This window comes from Chanodichthys erythropterus, chromosome 2, assembly GCF_024489055.1.
Source record: "Chanodichthys erythropterus isolate Z2021 chromosome 2, ASM2448905v1, whole genome shotgun sequence".
Taxonomy (NCBI): Eukaryota; Metazoa; Chordata; class Actinopteri; order Cypriniformes; family Xenocyprididae; genus Chanodichthys; species Chanodichthys erythropterus.
In genome coordinates, this window is record NC_090222.1 from 16,423,728 (window position 1) to 16,446,133 (window position 22,406).

Here is a 22,406-nt window from a genome sequence, read left to right on the forward strand (position 1 = left end):
AGAATCTAGGGTTTTTTTTCATCTGAAGAAAGAGTCATTTACATCTGGGACAGCATGAGGGTAAGTAAATGATCATTTAATTTTTTGGGTGGAGTATCCCTTTAAGGGTTTGAAAGCAATTAGTCGGTAGGTTGGCTGAAAAAGGACAATGAATGTGAATAATAAAACTATTAAATGTTTCATTTATTACATATTTTTACCGTGTAATTTTCAATCAAAATGTCTTAACTGCATCATACGGTGAAATGACAGACTTGTGTCTGGTACCATATGCCAGACTCCACTTATTTCGTCCAGCTTTACCTGTTCCTTTCTTACAATCAGCTGCAAGCTTGCATTCAGATCAACAATCAACAACTGATGTTTTTTTTTCTTTTCGATAGTTCATTTCACACGGATGTCACAATACAGAAGAAATAAATTAGAGTTATATCTGAAAAAAGGTAGTGCTATATCTGTTTTACAGTTTTAAAAAGACAAGTCAAAAATAAAAAGGTGCAAGCCAAAGACGTCTATGCACGCGTATGGATGTACGTGCTTTAACGGGTGTAAAGGCGGGCGTACACTGCGAGTTTGGACACATTTGGAAAGTCATGAGCCATTCCACACGTTAAGAGTCGGATAACCTGATAATCGCATCAGAGCAGCTGGTACACGACATAACTATGCTGCATGGCGAGCCGGCTTTTAATGTTGCTGCTATGGGGGGGCACCATGTGCACCCAGCTTAATCTATATTTGAGCATTCAACAAGACAGACATAAAAGAATGTAATTTGTCTGTTTTTAAAAAAGCATACAGACACACACGTTACCTTTCTAGCAAGATGTTTGAAGTCATCTGTGTTACTGATACGGCCAAGCTTGCAATCTGGCTTGCGGTATGGATTAAGGCAATGCACAATAAACTGTGACATCTGAAAAGATAAGCAGGAGAAATTGAAAGGTTAGACGAGTCAGACACACATGAGCTACCGCTATAATTTGGTAAAAAAAAAAAAAAAAAAAAAACAGGATAATCTAAAGCTCACCTCCTTGCGGAAGACTTCTTTGCTTTTTTTGGCCAGCTCACTGGACGTGTCTGCCTCGGCAGTCTTTGTAGAGAACTGTGGAAAGGGGTCAAACAAATGCATGAAAATATATACTATAAATTCTGACAGTTTATTTGGAACATAAAAAACCGTTGGTGGTTTATTTGACATATTACTCATGTAAGTGTATCTAGAGACTGTTTTAACATTCTTTTCCAAAACATACTTGGGAGACTAAATTCTGCAACAAGCAACATTAAACACTGCAACTCCCAGAGTCCCCTTAGGCAGCCGATATGACATAAATGAGACAAACATCATGTTGAATCAATGCCAAGGCTGTCAATACACTGTCCCAAAAAGAGATCCAAAGGGCCAAACACTGCACATCTGACAAAATGCTGACATATACTGACAACAGACAATGAAACTCTTTGGTAACAATATCTGTTAAAAGTTTAATAGTTACGACATTTTGAAGTATAAAATGAAAGGGCAATTGCTGAAAAGACAAAAGAGATTCTGCAAAGCTCAACTCCCAAACGAGAAACCACACATAAATGAATGCAGTTTCAACAGCTGGGTTTGATTAGCATCAAAGAGAGCCAGAGAAAACACCAGCAAAAGCCTGAGAGAGAGAGAAAAAAGAAAGAAACACAGAGAGGGTAATGGGGGAAGAGAAGACCGTAGTGAATGACAGATCAAGATGGTTGTGACCTTTGAGATGACATGTCTTTAAAACAAATGTTTACTATAACTTGTTTTTTATTTTGTTTTAATTCAGTTTGGCCCGGTCATACCTCTTTTTCATTTGCATCAAATAATGTCTTAAAAGCCAATGCCTTTTAAAATGCTGAATCAAATCTAAGTGGTCTAAGTGTTTTCTTCGAAAATCCAAATAGCTTTTCTCCATTTCGATGAGCCACAGCTGCGAACCATTCCATCCTGGATGGCTGGAACAACATCTTCAATTATCCAGAGAGGCTGGGACAGTCTCAAACCCAACATGTTATGTCTTGGAATGCGCAGTATTATTCAATTCGTTGACGTCATTTCAATTGAAACAGGAAGACAGGGCGATATATTGAACAGCCCCACCCCTTTTTAAAATAGCCAATAGCGTTTTGTTTATCACAGCTCGGCCAGAGCCGTTAAACTCAGTAAAACCTCTGTTTCCTTTTAATATCTAACCTTTTATCCTCCTAATCTTCTCTATATCACTTTAAAATACAGCATTCTGTGCAGAATTTAAATGGGTCCGATACCTTTCGTGGTCTGAGCCGACTTGCAGATATGATCCGCTCTGTGCTCTCGTGTCCCTGGGCCAGAGCAGACTGTGCTCGCGCTGCGGTGGTTCATGTGACACTAACGCGAAAACAGACTTCATTCGCGTCAACGAAAAGCATATTTACACTGTCTGAATCATCCCCTATATCTGATCTATATCCCCTATATAGTGCACTTTACCATGTAGAAACTAGTAAATGTGTGAGCAAATGACCGATTTCAGCCGCAGCTTCAGTGTCTGTTGATAGTGTAGGAGGGGGTGGGACTTCAGATTCTAGAGAGCATTTGATTGGACAGAAGATTTGATGAGATGCTGAAGCGCGATGTGATGTCATGAAAATCCGTGATCCTTTTTAGTGGAAGTGAGAGACTAAGTTTTGAATGCTTATATCTCCTATATGAATTTTGTAATTGTTTTGGAACACATCAGCTTATTCATAACATTAAGGCTAACATATTCATACTAAAAGCTAAAAAACTTAAATTTCGATTTAAGTTTTAAGAGAACACTAGAGTAAGGATTGTTAAAAAAAAAAAGTACTTAAGTTTTAAGTCAATACTAAATCAATCAAATATAAATTAACAACAATAACAACAAAATAACAATACCAGTATTTTGATATTATTGGGTACTTAATTTGGTAACAAAATGGTCTGAATGCACGTCTTGGTCAATATGACCGTACCAAGATGAATATTATGTATATTTGCCAGTTTGTGAAAAAGGAAAGTAAACAAGATGGACAAAAGAAACAAATTTGTATAAAATGAATATGCTTACAATAAGTCAAAAAGCAATAGTGGTGATTATCAAATTAATTTCTTTGTTTCCTATTCTGATACTATAATAATGCATTTAAAGAAATGCAATAAACAGATTATTGTGCCAATACAAGCAAAATCTATTGCTGAATGTACTAAAACAACATTCTTAGTCTTTCAGTCCTGTAGGCAACCCACAGAGCACAACTTCACGAGTTTAAATAAATGCCAAAAAGAGCCTATTGTGTAACACAAATAATAATAATAAAGAACAAAAAAATATATATACTTACAAACAGGCTCATTATACAAAAGGAGCTGTTATTTAAAGTCTATGCATTTCTACTGCTAGCTGCTCATTTTAAAAAAATAAATAACAAATAAAATATGCACTTCTACGGGACATGAACCAACAGCTTTGACATGTGACATTCGTTGTGATTTAATTTGTTGATATTTATATCAATAAAATGGTCCCACTTTATATAAGGTGGCCTTAATTACTATGTACTTACATCAAAAAATAAGTACAATGTACTTATTGTATTCATATTGTATCGCAAAACACTGCTATTGAGGTGGGATACGGGTATGTTAGAGACAGGTTTGGTGGTATGGGTAGGTTTAACCCTAAAACAGGCAATGTGTACCACAAGATACATACTCTTTAGTGTGTTGTTCGGGGCATAAGAAAGATTTTTTTTCATCAAATTCTTTTATCATTTATCATAGCCTGGTCTGTCTCGAGTATGCTGGTCACATTATTTGTTTCAAGTTTTCTGTGATCAATTAGTCAGCCTGACCTAAATCCAACATGGGTGCCATTGGTGCAGGACATTCAGATTTTGTGATTAGTAAATATATATTAATGTTAAAAAAAAGCAAAACAACTGCTAATATTATTTGTTAACATTGTCTTACCCTGCCTTTAACCCCTTAAACCCGAAGTGTACCGCTGGCGAAAAAATTCATAATCAAATTACTAAGCAACCACTGACAGGAATAATACAAAATAGGTATCATTTTAAAGCTTAGAAACTCCGCTTTTTAATGCATCCAATCATGTTATTCAACTCGTAATTATTGCCGAGTCATCCCGCTAAACCGGAGTATACTGCCCAAGGGCGCCACCTAGCTGCAAAAAAATTAATAATCATTTTTCAAAACTCCTGCCTTGATCAACACAATATAGATGTCATTTGAAAGCGTAAAGTCTGAACTTTATTTGATTAACTCCTAAGTACTGCTGAGTTATTTGCTGAAAATTATTTGTGTTATGTACTGCAATGTCAAAAACATCATACAGCTCAGATAATCATGTGTCATTTGAAAAGGTCTCACGGAGTAGAATACAACAAGTCTAATTGTTATGGGCTTTGACTAAACTTCTGCGAGTTTTTGTACGTGAAGCCCTGCAAGGCCCATATGTTAATGATATACTGGTGCGCCAATTATGTCATGTTTTGGCTCGTAACTTCATGAAATTTGCACATTATTTATAGCAGATTCTCACGATTAATATGACAAGATCAACAATCCTACATTAACATAATCCAGTAAATCAATCATGAGATATCTCTCATGGAATTACGACACAAAAGCCCACGGGTGCACAGACGATAACTAAAACTAAAAAGTAGCTTTCACATGGCATTTTGGCTTATAACTTCATGAAACATGCAAAGATCATAGAAAATGGCACATTATTAATTACAGTGGATTCTCCCGATTGAAATGAGTCCGAAATTATCATAATCCCTTGCATCGAGCACGAGATATTCCTCATGAAGGAACGACTTTAAATATGCACATTAGGGGGCATCATGGGCTAAACAAAAAGGCTACCTTGGTTCCAAATGTTGTAACTTTTGATTACTTTATGCGATCACCACAAAATTTGATCCAGATGCAGCTCAAATGTATGGGATCTTCACCAAAATTGTCACCATATTTCCTTCCCGAGTTATTTCATGTCAAATAAGATAGATGTAGTTTCCCTTGAGCAAACTTTTATTTTTTGTCTTTTATCAGCAGTTTCTCAGCATGAAAATGTCCAAATTTATTTATATATTTATTTTTATTTAAAATCTTAAGTTTTCTATAAAACGATACAAACCTTTTGACTCTCCTAGCTATAGTTTTGGAGTTACGAGTCTTTATTTTTTTGTATGTCACTCAAAAACAACTTTTTGTTACTGTACCTTTAAGACATCTAAATACAACTGACCTCTGGTATTAACTCCCTAGCATGTGAAATGAGCAACAAATGTCCCACAAGGTTGCTGATCTAATGTGTAATTGCGGACAGGCATCTGTTAATGTATTTACGGTGGTGACATCAACACTATAACAATTTCTGAATTACCCTTTTTTTGCTGTTTGATTCAGTAAATGGTCTGGGTGGACTGGGGTTGAAGCTGTGTGTTATTAAAGAAGAACATTTATCTATATCAAGGTTGATGAAAATCCTAAGATTTATCCGCTTAAAGCATGAGGAACTGTTTAATACCTTTGAAGGATTTTCATCATATGTGGGCGTCCCAAGATCCATCTCAGCCTCGTGTTCTACACTGGCTTCCTCTGTAGTCCCATCCCAGCTGGGAGGATCCCACTGTGTTTGCCTGAAAGAGAGAGAGCGCATGAAGCCATTACAACAGGACAATGGAAAACACGGTCTGTCAGCGATGTCTTAACTCATTAGATCAATTGACGTCATTGAGCTTAATTGCATAAAAGGAGGTTTAATTCTCGAAGTTTTAATGACATACAGACTTGTTTGTTTAATAAGAACCATTCATACCTGGTGATGATATGGTAGTAATAAATTCTGCCCTCTGGGTCTCGCGCCACTTTCCAGCTGGGAGGCAGGATAATGGTTTTAGGTTTAGGAGGGGAAGGAGGCGGCAGGTCAATGATGCTGTTGGGTACGATCATTTCCTGTGGTGAATCACAATTCAGTGGAAGTTAGTCAGAATGTTAAGATTACCGGAACCCTGTTGTCTATAAAATACTAATTACAAGCTGTCATTCAGGAACTTGATAATATAGTATAGGCTATGAGACCGCATTAATTCATATTAAAGAGTAAATAACATAGAGCTTAAAGTTCTCCAAGTTTCGGTCTCTCTACTTTGTTAATGAGTTTTGTGATTTTAATGAGCATGTCTTTAAAATTGTTTCCCCCCCATCTTTGTTTTTATTAATGCTTATTTTTTTCAATAGAAAGGAATGGCTTGTTCAAGTCAGCTTATTTTGTTATTGGTAATAGAACCATGTGGGTGGGAAAATATATATTTTTTTATACACATTTTTTTATTTGACTAATCAATTACTCATTCATGTGTTAGAGTATTCAACTACAAAATGACTTGAAATTACAATTACTAGTCCTTGCATGTCTTTATGAAAGAAAAAGAAAAAAAAAGAAAGTAAGACAGAGAGAAAACGTTTAACAGCACCCTCATCTGGTGAAAGTCATGACTTGCATACCTGTTGAACTGTCTGAGAGGTGACAATGGTGGTGACAGTGCCTCCCTGCTGCACTACCACACCTTGTTGATGTCCCGTGTACACCTGCTGCCCATGCAGGTAGTTGGCAGCTGGCTCAGTGTATGTCTGTACACAACCACAAACAAGAGTAACGCTGCTGCCGCCATTACATACTACTTGTTATAGTGTTAGTTCACCCAAAAATAAAAAATTGTCAGTAACTACTCACCCTCATGTTGTTCCGAACCTGTAAGACCTTCGTTCATCTTCAGGACACAAATTAAGATCTTTTGATGAAATCGGGGCGATTTCTGTCCCTCCATTGATAGTCCACACAACTACCACTTTGACGCTTCAAAAAGTCCATAAAGAGATCATAAAAATAATCCATATGAATTGAGTGGTGTAGTCAAAATTTTCTGAAGAGACTCGCTTTATATGATGAACAGATTTAATTTAGGCTTTTATTTCACATATAAACATTGATCAGTGAACATAGACGCTCAACCATACTTGCTTGACACGTGAGAACAAACCTCTTGCAGAATCTCAAACGTGCTACGTAACACACGAAAATGCACCTCATTGGTTTTCGCAAGTGTCAAGCGAACATGCTTGAGGTTCTGTTTACCACAACTGATGTGTGAATTGATGAATGTTTATGTGAATAAAAGCCTAAATTCTATTTAAAATGATCGAGTCTCTTCAGAAAAGTCAGACTAAACCGCTCAATTCATATGGATTAGTATTACGATCTCCTTATGAACTTTTTGAAGCGTCAAAGTGTCAGTTGTGTCTATGGAGGGACAGAAAGCGCTCAGATTTCATCAAAAAGATTTTCATTTATGTTCTGAAGATGAACGAAAGTCTTACAGGTTTGGAACAACATGAGGGTAATTAATGACAGAATTTTCATTTTTGGGTGAACTATACCTTTATGTGTTCATTCTTCAAAGAAAAAACAAAACAAAAAACAAAACACCAGACTAAGTACAATTATGTAAGCGATTATGTAATGGGCTGCCATTAGGTGTAGAGATTGCATGAGATGTCAGTTATACTACTGTATGACAGCCATTACATTCATATCTCACAGCAGTGGTCCCGTGTGTGATCATTTCCCGATGGACAAAATCAAGTCCCGCCCATCATTTTTTTCTCATTCGAGAAGCCGTTTCACCTAGATACACATCACAGACTCGCAATATGAAAGAAAAATGGTTGCAAGTTCCATTTCATGTAGACTTTAAATAGAGTCAGTTACAATCTAGATTTTTTTTTTTTTTTTAGTCTAGCCAAACTAAGTTGTTTTAAGAACCTTTACTCTCCCTGAAAGGATATTATCATGTCTCCAGCCACTAATGTAAACGGTTTGTGGTTCAAAACCAGCACGTTTCCAAAGTCGCAATGAAACAAAAGTGAGAGAAATTTTCTTCCATACTGTGGCGTACATCCAGGTAAAACAGATTATCGAAAACAAAAATACGCAGGATGGGGATTTAGTTCTATCGGTTGGTGGGATTTGGAATGTGGAATCTGCACTCAAAATGGAGGCAGATCAGAATGAGAGTTAACTGTAAGAAGGGTGAAGGGTTTAAAGAATTAGTTCAAGCTTACTCACCCTCAAGCCATTCCTAGGTGTATATGACTCTTTTACCTGATGAACACAATCAGAGATGTTTTAATAAATATCCTGACGCATCCAAGCTTTATTATGGCAGTGAACGGGACCAACGAGTAGGAGCTAAAATAAGTGCATCCATCCATCATAAACGTACTCCACACAGCCCCGAGGGGTTAATAAAGGCCTTTTGAAGCGAAGCGATGCATTTGTGTATAAAAAAAAAAAAAAAAAATCATATTTAACAAGTTATGAAGTAAAATATCTAGCTTCTGCCAGACCACCTTCCATATTCCAGCTACGAAGAAAGTGTAAACTGGCCTCGCGATAGTTAAGCTTTTTCTGTAAGTTGAATAAGGAAGGTGTAGGACGTAGTGTAAGCTTTTTGAACTTTTTACACTTTATTCGTAAGTACTTCATAACCCCCCGGAGCCATGTGGAGTATGTTTATGATGGATGGATGTGGATGGAAGCACTTTCTTCAGCTCATACTGGACCCGTTTACTGCCATTATAAAGCTCAGATGCATCAGGATATTTATTAAAATATCCCCGATTGTGTTCATCAGAAAGAAGAAAGTCATATACACCTAGGATGGCTTGAGGTTGAGTAAAGCTTGGTGTAATTTTAACTAAGTAAAAGAAACCTGTATGAATCGTTCACAGTAAGATAAATAACATACATTTAGAAAACAGATGGGGTTGTGCAAAACCAACTAAGTTTTTCCAACTAAGAACCACCTTTTCTTTGATGTAAATGCACAAAAATAGGGGAAACAAGCAATATATTAAAATAAAATCTGTAATATCTGCCAGTAACCAATATTGTACAGATATATTGTGTTTTTTGTTTTTTTTTGGGATGTAAAATGTTTAATTTGTACATCGTCTCATTTCATTTTATGAAATTGCATTGCATCATATTTTGTATTTAAATATAGCTCTCTGCTCTCAAGATATCTGCAATGAAAAACTTTTATCAGTTGACCACTATGTGAGAATACAGTGAGAATAATGATTAAAAGGGAAGTATTGGTGTCCAACCTGTATGACAGGAGTGCTGGTCTGTGGGTAGCCTGCAGGAATGCTATAGATGGTCTGGCACGGCTGGCCTTGATAGTAGATGGCAGTCTGAGGCTGTGCCGTGGTAGAATACTGCTGGGTGGGCTGCGTCTGCAACGTGACCGCCTGCTGTGTGTTGGGGTCCCAGAGAGTGGTGTAGCCCTGCTGACCCTGGACCTGCGTGCTGGCTGTTTGCGCAGGCACTGACAGGACAGACACGCTCGGGTCCTGTGCTGGCACAGCAGGCTGGACAAACTGCTGAGTCTGTGTGCCAGAGGAAAGCTCCAGAGAGGCAGGGATATGTGCCAAGCTGGAGGCAGGACCGGCCTGGGTGGTGGTGGAAGAAGAGGGTGAAGCTAGACCGAGATCTGATATGATGGGCTGAGTAGGTGTTTGTTCGAAGGTACCAGCAGCTGGGGTGACACAAAGAGGCTCTACAGCAGGTGTAGGCAGGAGCACTTTTCCTGCATTGGGATTGGTGGGATCCACATAGGTCTGGATAGGGTATCCAGGTGGGTAGGCCATGAAGCTTGGACTGGAGGTGTAGGCCAGTGGGTTAAACGCAAGCGTCTGTATTTGCTGCTGCTGTTGCTGCTGCTGCTGTTGCTGTTGTTGTTGCTGCTGTTTCTGAGCCTCCCGCTGAGCCATTTCTTGCTCAAAGAGCTTTCGTCGTTCCTCAGTGGATAGCTTGTTACGAGACTCTTTGGTGTGGAGTTTCTTCTTGCTGCTGTTGGCCAGCTCATAACTACAGAAAATAATGCAAGATCATCTAGGTGCCAGTAACCATGTCTTTTTAAGGGACAGTTTGTCCAAAAAAAAATTCTCATGTTGTTCCAAACAGTTGTTCCATGTAAGAATGTAACTTGTATGAGTTTGGAACAACATGAGGGTGATTAAATTACAGAATTGTACATACACGTTTTATTGTGCTGTAATTCTTACCGGTCATCGTTTCTGCGGCCCCTCTCATAGGATGAAGGTGGCAGAGGTGAGGTGGAGCCTCGTCGTCTTTTCCTATCTGCACTGCGAAGGGTCGATCTCTCTCCATCCCTCTCCCGTTCCCGCTCACGCTCCCAGTCCCGCTCACGCTCCCAGTCTCTGTCCCGGTCTCGATCCCTATCCCGATCTCGATCACGCTCCTTCTCTCGTTCTCGCTCTCTCTCTCGACTGCTCGAAGGAGTGCGAGGGGTCATCAAGGCTTCCCTATCACGACTCCGATCTGTTGGAGGAAAACAATGTATCAGAATTCATGACAAAAAAAAAAAAGTATGAAATGGTTCAAATTAAACTGTACTAGTATGATGTGTTCTTGACATACCATTCGACTCTTTTTCAACCTGGCTCTTCTTTGGTATCCTGTAAACCTCCTAAGAGTGATATAAAACAGCTTGTTTATTTGTGATCCATCATTATCTAGTCTTCATACAGTTAAGCCCAAATATACTTAATTTTAAAGTGTATGCTTAGCATGTGAGTAAAGCTGAAATCATAGCCTTTCAAAGTATACTACATTTCATAAAAAGCTTGAACACAGGTGCTTGACATACACGCATTAGAAAGTTTCACCTTTGTCCAGTAAAAATGTCTTTCTACTCATTAAAACTAGAGTTAGAGGAATCTCTTAACCTCCGCACACGAGTGCTCATCAATGCAGCCGTCTATTGTTGTTGTAGCCTCCGGCTGTTTGTTGTCTTTTACATGTTTTTTTTTTTTACTGTAAAAAAACAATGGCTCAGGCCAGTGTTGCCACCTTGTAGAACAACTAATTAATGGAAAAAATATTCAATGCGCAGGTGCAACCTTAGCATACAGATTAAACGTGTTAAAGGAATAGTTCACTTTAAAATGAAAATTACCCCAAGCTTTACTCACCCTCAAGCCATCCTCGATGTATATGACTTTCTTCTTTCTGATGAACACAATCAGAGTTATATTAATAAATATCCTGACGCATCTAAGTTTTATAATGGTAGTGAATAAGACCAACGAGTATGAAGCTCAAGAATGTGCATCCATCCATCATAAACGTACTCCACACGGCTCTGGGGGTTAATAAATGCCTTCTGAAGGGAAGTGATGTGCTTACATAAGTTGAATACGGAAGGCGTAGGACGTAGCGCAAGTGTTTTGAACTGCAAGAGGCATTACATTTTCTTTGCAAGTTGAATACAGAAGGCAGTCTGGTGGAAGCTAGTTATTTTACTTTATAACTTGTTAAATATGGATATTTTTCTTACACAAACGCATCACTTCACTTCACTTCAAAAGGCATTTATTAACCCCCGGAGAGATGTCTGCCATTATAAAGCTTGTATGCGTCAGGGTGTTAATATAACTCTGATTGTGTTCATCAGAAAGAAGAAAGTCATATACACCTAGGATGGCTTGAGGATGAGTAAAGCTTGGGGTAATTTTCATTTTAACGTGAACTAATCCTTTAATTCAAACGCACTGTACACATAACCTAGCATACACGTAAAAATGTTTAAAAAAGTATACTTTGGGCTTTACTACTATCAGCTTTAGGTTAAACACGCTACCTCAAATGATCAGTCCCACTGTACTGTACTTGAAAATTACAGCAGTACTAAAAATACAGTTATCAGTGAGAACCATAAAGAATCAGAATTTGTACTTTGTCTCTAAAAAAAAAAAAGGGCACACTGCAAAAAATGCTTTTCTTATTTAGTATTTTTGTCTTGTTTCCAGTCTAAATATCTAGAAATTCTTAAATCCAGTTGCTTTTACTAGGCAAGTAAAATGACAAGATATTTTTTCGTGTTTTCTGAAAAAAAAAAAAAAAAAAAAAAAAAATTCAAAATAAACAAGCAAAATTATCTGCCAATGGCTGTTTGGGACAGAAACAAGAAACAAGATTTCAAACATAAACAAGATTACTTTTCTTACCCCATTGGCAAATAAACAAAGCAAAATTTTGTTGTTTTCCAGAAAACAAGAAAAAATATCTTATTTCAATTTACTTATCTAGTAAAAGCATCTGGATTTATGAATTTTTAAATATTTGGACTGGAAACAATACAAAAAAACTAAGTAAGAAAAGCATTTTTGCAGTGTATCAGTGCATCCCTGCTTTTAACAAATCTTGCCTTTAAGTCTTTCCAACTGTCCAGCAGCCGGGCGGCCATGTCACTGATATCAGAAGCCCGAACTTGTGGCTCCTGACTGCGCTCGCTTTCGACATCAGAAACACCTTCCTCCTCATCTTGAGAGGGCGTCCCCACTGCAGCGCCCTCGGCTGGAACAGCCACAATAGCCAGGGCCGATGCATCAGCAGACTCGGCGGCTACAACAGCCTCTGATGATGAGTTTTCAGTAGAAACAGCAGCAGAACCAGGTGGAGTGGTCTCCACAGGGACAGATGGAGATTCTGTAGGTGTGCTCTCTATGGCAACAGCTGTAGATTCAGAGGATACGCTCTCCATTATAACTTCTGATGGTGGCGTGGGTGTGATTTCTGCAGTGCTGCAACTTGCATTCTCTTCAGAGCTGCACTGTTCAGAAGATGCATTTTCCACCTGGGTTTCAGTGATGGGAGTTTCCACATCAGCAACTACATCGTTACTAACATCTTGTGTAGATATGGTGTCTGTGACTGAAGGGACATCTTCAACTATTGCAGACTCTGTCGGGATCTCTGATGGCTCCTCACTCTTGGTCTCTTCCACCATCTTCTCATCCTCTAGTTGTTCTTCAGGCTTACAGAGGGGTTTTTCTTCAGGCTTACAGAGGGGTTTTTCTTCAGGTTCTTGCATTTCAAGTGTCACTCCCTCATTGCTAGCGGCCTCTGGCATTGAAATTGTGATTTCTACAGTTTCAGGGGGTTCCTGTTTCAGTTCGACCTCAAGCTCAGCTTGACTCTCAGAAGGTGCTTCAATGCTTTCTACTTTCACCTCCCTTTCAATCGTGGCTTCCAACTGTGAAGGCTCATCCTCCATCTCTTCCTCTTCCTCATCCTCCTCTTCCTTTCCATCTGAAGCTTTACTAGCATCAGACAGTGCACTGTCTAGACTGTTCTCACTGATGATCTTCAACCTACGATAGACCGCTCGCTTGGGAGTGTCCCCGTCCAGCTCAGTGGCCAGCTTGGCCGGTGGACCATCAGGGGTGTTGAGGGGCGTTTGGGCACGGGAGGTGCTCTCACTGGAGTAGCCATCCTGTTCAGCCGGTTGGCTGAGTGGCCGGCTTTGAGCCCAGCGCTGGATAAACTGCAGCACTCGGCTCTCCTCCAGCATGTTCTTCGTTGAGATGGGAAGCACTGCCAGAGCCTTCATTATCTATGAATTTTGAAACAACAAAAAAAAAAAAAAAGCTTCAAGAGACTGCACCTTAAATTTCTTTGTAGGAGTTTAAAACTACATACAGCCTTATCATAATTAAGCTGCATTTCTGTCAGCAAGTACTCGCCCTCATGTCGTTCTACACCCGGAAAGACCCTTGTTCTTCGGAACACAAATTAAGTTATTTTTGATGAAATTCGAGTTTTTTTTAATCTCCCATAGAAAGCAACGAAATTACCACATTCAAAGTCCAGAGAAGTAGTTAAGACATTGTTAAAATATTCAACGTGACTACAGTGGTTCAACCTTAATATTATGAAGTGACGAATACTTTTTGTGCGCAAAAACAAAACAAAAATAACTTTATTCAACAATTTTTTTCTATTCAACCATGTCAGTATCCTATGCAGTTGACCCAGTGCAGTGCTTCTGTGTTTATGTCGGAATGCCAGCTCAGTGTTGGCCGACGCTGTTCACGTGAGCACCACAGCGCATGTGTGATGCTGACGCAGGAGCTGGCCAATACAGAGTCGCCATTCTGACGTAGAACACGGAAGCTCTGCAACGTGTCTTCAGTGTAAACTGCGTAGGAGAACGGCAGGGTAGAGAGGAAATTGTTGAATAAAGTCATTTTTGTTTTGTTTTTGAGCACAAAAAGTATTCCCATCGCTTCATAACATTAAGGTTGAACCACTGTATTCACGTTGATTATTTTAACGATGTTTTTACTACTTTTCCGGAACTTGAATGTGGTAATTTCTTTGCTTTCTATGGGTGATAAAAAACCCTCTTGGATATCATCAAAAAATATCTTAATTTGTGTTACGTAGATGAACAAAGGTCTTATGGTTTTGGAATGACATGAGAGTGAGTACTTAATGACAGAAATTTCATTTTTGGGTGAACTAAACCCTTTAAGGAAAATAGCAGAAATAGATTGTGTGTGAATGTGTGTGTGTTGAACTTTTACCTCCAGCTGTAGTTTAATGTTATTTACAGAGTTGCTCTTAGCTTCAGAAAGTTCAACCATAAATATCCACAGCAGCGAGAGGCCATGGTGATCCAAAAACTGCTTCAGGCACAAGGGATTCTGGGTATTCTGCACAGGCATGCAAAAAACTCAGTAAGACCAGTTTTCAACAATTTTTAAATACTTAACACCACACCAAAAACATGCAGCAGTTTGTACTCAAACACTGCAATCTAATAAATCAAATTCATCTCAGTGTTACATTGTTGCAGTTTACCTGGATGAGTTTAAGGCAGGTGAGTCGCTGCTCCATCGTCTCCACTCGAACCATGAGTCTGCAGAGTGCGATCACATCTTTCTCTCCACATAAGCCTTCTCCATTCTCCTGCAGAGCCTCCAGCTCTTCATCCAACTGCAGAACAACGTCAACCAGTTTAGACACCAGCAGCATCACAGGAGAAATCTTGAACAAACTGTGACCATGGCAAAAGCTCACTTCCAATTTTAAGTCATTTCATTTAATGTAACAGGAAGATGTTTCTACATTATGTGCCAGAGATGAAGAGTGCTAGTTCAAACAAGCCATAAAAAATGCAAAATGCAATTAGCTTGAATGCATGCAGAATATATTCGCCATGTTATTTGTAGACTAGAACAAGCCCTGAAAGTCTCAGAGCAATTAACATGCAAGCAAGAACAAAGCTGACCCAATTCAACCACAAGATCATTGCTTTGGTACTGTTAGTCTTTAAGATAACACTTTGCTACAACGGTTTGAATATCTGGCAGGCCATGTGTTAGTTAGTTGTGTCTAGCTTTAGCACATAATTCTTCATTAAATAAATAACAGATTATATCAGGTTGTGAACTTGATATGTAAAACGCTTCCAGTCACTGCATGGGTTCATTCGATCTTCCTCTTGTTATTTTCAATAGCTGGATGAAGCACAATAATTAAGCCCTCTTCCTCACCGTGGTAAGTCCACTGTCAGTGTCTTTCTTCCTTGAGCGTTCCCTCTGTTTCTTCCCACCTGCTGCTCGAACACTGACCCGAGTCTCTCCACCAATTAAACCCCGACAGCTAGGAGCTCCACAGAAACACTTCTGGGCCTCTTTACTGGTGGACAGGAGGAGGAAGATGTGACATTATGATCAACATTTATGTCGAGTTTCATTTTAGGAACAGCAAGGCTATACAAGATAAAAATGATTGTTTTTTTTTACCCATATCTTTGGAACTGATAATCGAAAGTGAGCTCTGTCCCAGCTGTCACAGCTTTGGTGGTGAAGAAGCCAACACGGAGCTGGCCATTCACAGTCCACTGCAAAGTGTGCAATGGATTAGAAGTGCAAAACAAGGATTTCACATGGAAATCAAAGGCTCTAAGTTCCAGTAGCACTGGAACACTGGGGTAAAAAGTCTGGGACCACAGTGTAAATCAAGTGCACTTACTTTCTGAGTTTCACAATTGGGTTCACAGCTATGATTCATGAAACGGGAACAGTTTCCTTTCAAAGTAGCATCAATTATCTGCAGACATAATTGGGACATATGCTCATCTTTTTTAAACTTAACTCATGAAAGTTAGCAACAACATTTCTAGTTCTCATTTTTTTGCACCAATGACACTAACCTCATTATTTTTCAAAGCCATGAAATAATAGTGAATGTTCTTGTTTCGAGCGTACTCCTTCACCCGTGCTTTAAATTCCCGGTGATCCAAAACTTCTCCGCAATATTCTAAAACAAAGGTGTTCCTGCAAAAAAAAAAAACATATAAATAGGTAACTTGCATAAAAGTCAAAGAACGTATCTAATAAGCACTTGTTAAGTGAAGCAAATAATACTTACGGCTGTAGGTCTTTGGCTGCTCGTAAGCCCCAGCCTTTGCTCTCTGTCAAAATTACCTCAAAGTCTGCATGCTGTTTCATTTGGAAGCGCCGGTTGGAGCAGTATACTCCATTTAAACATCGGGAAGAGCTTGAAAGAAAAAGGAAAGAAAATAATAATTTTGCCTTCCATTTTCTTACTGCAATTTAGAACAAGTTAAATAAATTAAAGATTCCAGTCTCAACAACTGCAATCTGTCAGTAATATAAAATCAGCAAGTAACATACAGGTTCTCTCTGCTATAAGGAAATATTATGATGTAGTAGCCGGATACAGTACCACTCAATCATCAGCAAGCGATTGAGGCAATCGTCCCCACATGCCATAATCCCTCGGGCTCGCTCTTCTCTTGAGAGTATAGCACACTCACACTGCATACGCTTGATGTCACGATGAGACTTATTCTTCTTGCTGCAATGACAAAGACCAGATTTTATGAGCTTAAAGAAAGATCAAATTAAATGGACAAACATAGATCATGGCTCTACCAACACAAAGAACATGAATTTGTTTGCCAGGGACAAAAATTGTGTAAAAGAGAAAAAAAAGACACTTACCGTTCTGTCAGATACAAATTTTCTTCGATGAGGTCAAAGTAGGGTGGCATTTTTTTCTGCTTTGCCTTTTCCCTCCACACAGATGGATCCAGGAAGTCTTTTAGACTGAGAAGTGGGCGTTGCACCTCTTGAATATGATGGAAAGATTCCTTACTATCTTTCACAACCCTTGAGCTCTCATCAAAACTATCCCTTTTACTGGTCAGACCAGCCTCTGCCTCATTATCTGATTCAGATTCAAAATCTTGACGTCTCTTCTTAGGTGGGCCCCTTCCTCGATGAGGCTTTTGGTTGTCTTCTCTAGGGGCTTCTGGGATGTTCTGGTTTTCTATGGTGAAGCTGCAATTGCTACTTATCTCATGGGCTTGAACAAATGGGGATGATCCTGGAAGATCAGCAGATAGAATAGGTCCTTGTTTGATCCCTACTACCCTTCTCTCACTATCGTAATCATGGTCATTGGTCAGAGAGTCTGGATGGATCTGGTTAACTGAACTGAGATACTGAAAAGGCACATGTGTATTGACTGGTCTGCTGGTTTCAGAGATGACAGACTGAGCCCATGGATCTTGTCTGTGAGCATTATCAAACAGAGCGATTGCTGGCTGAGATGGGCGTTCAGCGCCATGACTGCTGTCCGGTTGCTGAAATGTACTGCTGGGCTGTTCTGATTGGTTAAAATCCCAGGCCAAGCAATAACCCTTCCCACCACTGAAGTCATTTGAGTCCCCATATTGCTGCTTCCCTCCCTTCCTTCCATTCCAGCTATCTGGTCTATCATGGTACTGATGGTGATCCGATTCAGGTCGCCTACATGTCTTCTCAGAACTCTGAATAGAGGCTTGGTTTATCTGGGCACAGACATTGGGTCTTTCTTGAACACTCCAGTTCTTGTCCACATGAGCACTGGTAGCCTCCGAATGGCTGGTGCTGTCAACCATGTTGCTCTGCGATTGGTAGGAGACACCTTTAACATCTGGAATTGCAGCCTGTACACCGGCCTTAAAAAGTGCAGCTGATGATTCCTCAAGCTTTGACTGATTGTTAAAACCATAGGCAAATTCCCTATTAATGCTTTTATGTGTATCAGTCAGTTGCTGCCCAGAAAACACCGAGGACCCCAGAGACGGCTCAGTCAAATCATTTGTCTCAAGAGCAATGGTTGAATTTTTTGGCACAACCACCACAGAGTGCAAACGCTTTAAGGAGACCCGCTCATCATCTGAATCAGAGTCCGATTCTTCACTCTCACTGTCCTCACTGTGGCATTTACCATCATGGTTTAAGGAATCAGGGTCTTGAGTTTCAGGCTTAGGTTTGTCTACATTGATTTTCTCTTTACTAGCAGAATGGCAATTAAGGGGAAGATCACTAACAACCACAGCACTTGGTGGCTGAATAATTTCAACAGTCTGATTAACTAGTTCACTATGGGTATGTTGGTTTCCAAGATCAGATGCGTGGGAAATTTCTTTGTGATGAGATTCAACTGAGGTTTCGTCTTGTATTTGTCCTTCTTTAGATTTTTCAGATGGTAATTCAGAGTGTTTCTGTGTACATGATTCATTAGGGGTAGTATCATTGTTAACCTCAGATTTATTTACTAAAATTACCCTTTTCACATCAGGATTCACTATTTTTGCAGGGCTTTGATATTCTGAAGGGACATCACCAACAATATCCCATCGGGATTTTTTCGCACTACCATCCTTTTTCAAAATCCCACTAGGTTGTTCAGAATTCGCACCAAGCTGCTCAGAATCTTTTTCACAGAGTTGAGCACTCGGTGTGACGGGCATAGTGATTTTACTAATGATTAATGATGACCCATCCAATTTAGTGTTTAATTTCAAGCATCCTCCAGCTGGTAATTCTTTCACAGAAAGAGAAAGAGGGTCTGCCAGTGATCCTATTGAATCCTGACTGGGAGAGTGGCCTACACAAAATGTCTCCGCCGGTCCTTCTGTCAGAGCTTCGCTTTGGATTGGAATCTCATCTTTCATTCCAGGTTTATCAGCCTCAGCGGAACTTCTAACTTCAAGGCTTTTACTTGTTGGTGAAGTGGATTGCTTCAAACTTTCAGCTGTCTTGTGACTCTCAGGGACATTTGTGCACTTTTTCAAACTACTAAGATCTTGGTTTGGAGGTTGATGCTCAGTTTGTTGATTTGTTTCAAACAAATTAACTTTGTGCGTAGCTTCATGCATCTGTTGAGAACTGCATTTAGATTTAGGCAGGGTACAGTTGTCATCAATTTTGCTGGATTCCTTTTGAGGAGTAACTGGACTGGGGACTAACTCTGACTGCTTTGTGTTATTACTTAATCGGTCTGTTGATTGTCTCTCTGTTCCAGTAACATTATTTAAAGTTTTGTGATCTGATAAATCTGTTTTTTTGGATGAAGAAGTTCGAGACCCAGATGACCTGTCTGATCCTTGTGACTGATGTTTTTTTCTGTGCTCCTCATCAGATTCAGAGCTGTTTTTATGGACCTTTTTCTCAGACGTTCGCGATGAGGTAGCTCGGTTGGAATTTGAGGTTTTAGCATTAATTTCTGATTTTGAGTGGCCACTGGATTTCCTGTGAACTGCTTCTGCTTCAGGAGAGCTCTTCCTATTGGATTCAGAGTCACCAGCTTTTAAATTAGATCGTTCTGGTTTTGAATGCTGTGTTCTTTTGTCTGACTCAGATGATCGAGAACAATCTGTGGATTTTGAGTCCCTGTGGGATCTGGAGTGAGTGGACGATTTCAATTCTTTTTGCGAGCTAGAGTATGTAGAAGATCGGCTTGAATCACTACCACGAGTCCTTGTCCGCCGGTGGTCATCCTCCGAGTCAGAGCTGTCACGAGACCTGCCATCAGTTCGAGAACGCGAGCTTCTCCTTTCACGATGAGGAGAACTTCTATGAAACCTTCGTTCAGACTCATGGTAATGTGACCTTGACTGTCTCTCACTCCTTGACCTTTCAGATCTGGAATAAGAACTAGTTCGACAGCCTCGAGATCTAGACCGTGAACGACTTTTGGTCCTTCTTCTGTCTCTGTCAGAACGAGAAGATCTTGAAGACGTGTGCCTGGAGTCACGCTCAGACTTTGACCGACTCGACCCCTTTTCATCTTCTTTCCTATCAGGCCTCGGTTTTTCTAATTCCTCTGTTTTGGAATTAGAGGATCTTTTCGCTTCATTTCTCTGGGATTCAGATTTTGATTTATTTCTGTGGTCACTAGATTTCTGGCTAGATGATGTTCGAATTGAATCTCCATCAGACTCCGAACCTGGAAGTGTGCTGTCTGATCGGGGCTGGGATTTTCTGTTTTCTTCATGCTCAGAACTAATGGAAGAATCCATATCTCCCTTCCCAATATGGGAAGAAACAGGACCTTTAAGGCATGAGTCTATTTTCTCCTGAGGGTTTTCCTCTTTGATAACTTTTTCAGAGGAACTATCAATGACAGAGTTCTTGTGAGACTGTTGCACTGAGGTTTCAGTTTCAACCTTGGCTGAAGATTGAATTTTGTCTGACTCAGGTGGGACTACTGGCTCAGAAATCTCTGCTGAGGCAATGCTGACAATGGAGTTATCTTCAACAACAGTAACGCTGAGAAACTGTTTCTTAAAATGCATCTTTCCAAGAACATGCTTTGATTTGAGGGGGAAGGATACTGGAGCGGGTGCAGTCTGGGTCTCCCCCACTGCTGAAGTATTTGTGTCCACATTCTTGGATTCATCGGTCTGTCCTGCTAGATCTGAAGTAGGTACAGCTCCAGCTTGCAGTGTAGAAGAATTTTCACTTGCAGATTTCTCCGGGCTTGGTGGGGCTAAAAATAAATTTTGACGTGGTTTCTTTGTCTGTGTAAAGCTAAAGGAGACCTTCTGTCGACCCTGTTCCTCAAGGTTTACCTTCGCCTTGGTTCCTTTAGGCAGGAGATGGTTTGTCAGTACAACCCTGGGTGCAAGGCCTTTGAATATTACTTGCTTCGGGAGACTTTCAACCTTGATCTAGTGATATATACATAAAAAAATACAATTTAGTATTTTATAACAATGTTTTAAGTATGTACATTTAACTGAGACAAAGATATCTAAACTTAAAACACCTACCGAACAATCTTTCACATCTTCCCTGTTGTCATAAATGAACGGCATGAAAGAAAGAAAACAGAACATTAGTCCAGTCAATTTAAAATTTTGGTTATTTTGGGTTTCAAATTAGACCAATCAACATTTTTATGTAACTGACTTAAAAACAGTTATGAACAGCCTTAAAGGGTTAGCTCATCCAAAAATGAAAATAATGTCATTTTTTAACTCACCCTCATGTCGTTCTACAGCCGTAAAACCTTCAGAACACAAATTAAGATATTTTTGATTAAATTTGATGGCTCAGTGAGGCCTCTATTGCCAGCAATGCCACCGAAACTCTTTAAGATCCAGAAAAGAACAACAATATGTTCAAAACATATTTAAAACAGTTCATGTGAGTACAGTGGTTCTACTCCTTAATATTATAAAGTGACGAGAATACTTTTTGTGCACCAAAAAATAAATAAATAAATAAATAAATAAATAAATAATGACTTCAACAAAATCTAGTGATGGCTGATTTCAAAACACTACTTCGAAGCTTTACGAATCTTTTGTTTCGAATCAGTGATTCGGATCACGCATCAAACTGCTGAAATCATGCGATTTTTGGCACTCCAAACCACTGTTTCAAAACAAAAGATTCATAAAGCTTCGAAGGAATGTTTTGAAATCAGCCATCACTAGATTGTTGAAAAGTCATTATTTTGTTTTTTTGGCACACAAAAAGTATTCTCGTTGCTTTACAATGTTAAGGTAGAACCACTGAACTCAGATGAACTGTTTATATATGTTCTGAGTACCTTTCTGGACCTTGAGAAATTCGGTGACATTGCTGGCAATAGAGGCATCACTGAGCCATCGGATTTCATCAAAAATATCTTAATTTGTGTTCCAAAAATGAACAAAGGTCTTATGGGTGTAGAACGACATGAGGGTAAGTAATAAATGACATAATTTCCATTTATGGGTGAACTAACCCTTTAAAGAAAAAAATGTGATGACTAACTTGTAAGACTAGTCTTAGCAGTTGATGCAACTGGCCCCTGCTGTGAAATAACATCACTCTTTTATCCAACGCGCCAATGCCTAATAGTTATAAAAGGTCTATGACACACAACAAAGACATAGTTTATATTTTCTTCCTATTTTCAAAGTCTCTTCATATCATACACAACTGACACACTTGCAACAACAAGCATACTGCTTGCTAGTTCTAATATGAAACCTAAATAAAGCTACAAAGCAACAACTAGGTTACATGTTCCTCTGAGACTCATTTTCTCCATCTGAACTTCCTAATGGAGTCACCTCACAATGATAATAGTAGTAATGGGAGGGGCTTCTCATGCCAT

The 22,406-nt window shown here is 39.3% G+C and overlaps 1 protein-coding gene across 3 annotated transcripts in view; it reads right to left on the reverse strand.

Annotated features, from left to right (window-relative positions):
- setd2 (SET domain containing 2, histone lysine methyltransferase) overlaps positions 1 to 22,406 on the reverse strand; it is a 35,372-nt gene that overhangs the window by 5,782 nt on the left and 7,184 nt on the right. For 2 of the 3 annotated variants that reach the window (XM_067402512.1, XM_067402520.1), the window contains exons 3-21: positions 21,070 to 21,091; positions 16,967 to 20,967; positions 16,689 to 16,820; positions 16,371 to 16,499; positions 16,153 to 16,276; positions 15,972 to 16,049; positions 15,743 to 15,840; positions 15,491 to 15,635; positions 14,796 to 14,930; positions 14,519 to 14,647; positions 12,358 to 13,545; positions 10,569 to 10,617; positions 10,193 to 10,469; positions 9,233 to 9,995; positions 6,569 to 6,694; positions 5,880 to 6,016; positions 5,589 to 5,700; positions 1,031 to 1,105; positions 815 to 916 (exon numbers count right to left, since the gene is read on the reverse strand). In XM_067402512.1, the coding sequence (XP_067258613.1) occupies positions 815 to 916; positions 1,031 to 1,105; positions 5,589 to 5,700; positions 5,880 to 6,016; positions 6,569 to 6,694; positions 9,233 to 9,995; positions 10,193 to 10,469; positions 10,569 to 10,617; positions 12,358 to 13,545; positions 14,519 to 14,647; positions 14,796 to 14,930; positions 15,491 to 15,635; positions 15,743 to 15,840; positions 15,972 to 16,049; positions 16,153 to 16,276; positions 16,371 to 16,499; positions 16,689 to 16,820; positions 16,967 to 20,967; positions 21,070 to 21,091 (7,822 nt within the window). Of the gene's footprint in view, positions 1 to 814; positions 917 to 1,030; positions 1,106 to 4,000; positions 4,215 to 5,588; positions 5,701 to 5,879; positions 6,017 to 6,568; positions 6,695 to 9,232; positions 9,996 to 10,192; positions 10,470 to 10,568; positions 10,618 to 12,357; positions 13,546 to 14,518; positions 14,648 to 14,795; positions 14,931 to 15,490; positions 15,636 to 15,742; positions 15,841 to 15,971; positions 16,050 to 16,152; positions 16,277 to 16,370; positions 16,500 to 16,688; positions 16,821 to 16,966; positions 20,968 to 21,069; positions 21,092 to 22,406 lie in introns of those variants that run through there. The other variant, XR_010896571.1, reaches the window with a different exon arrangement.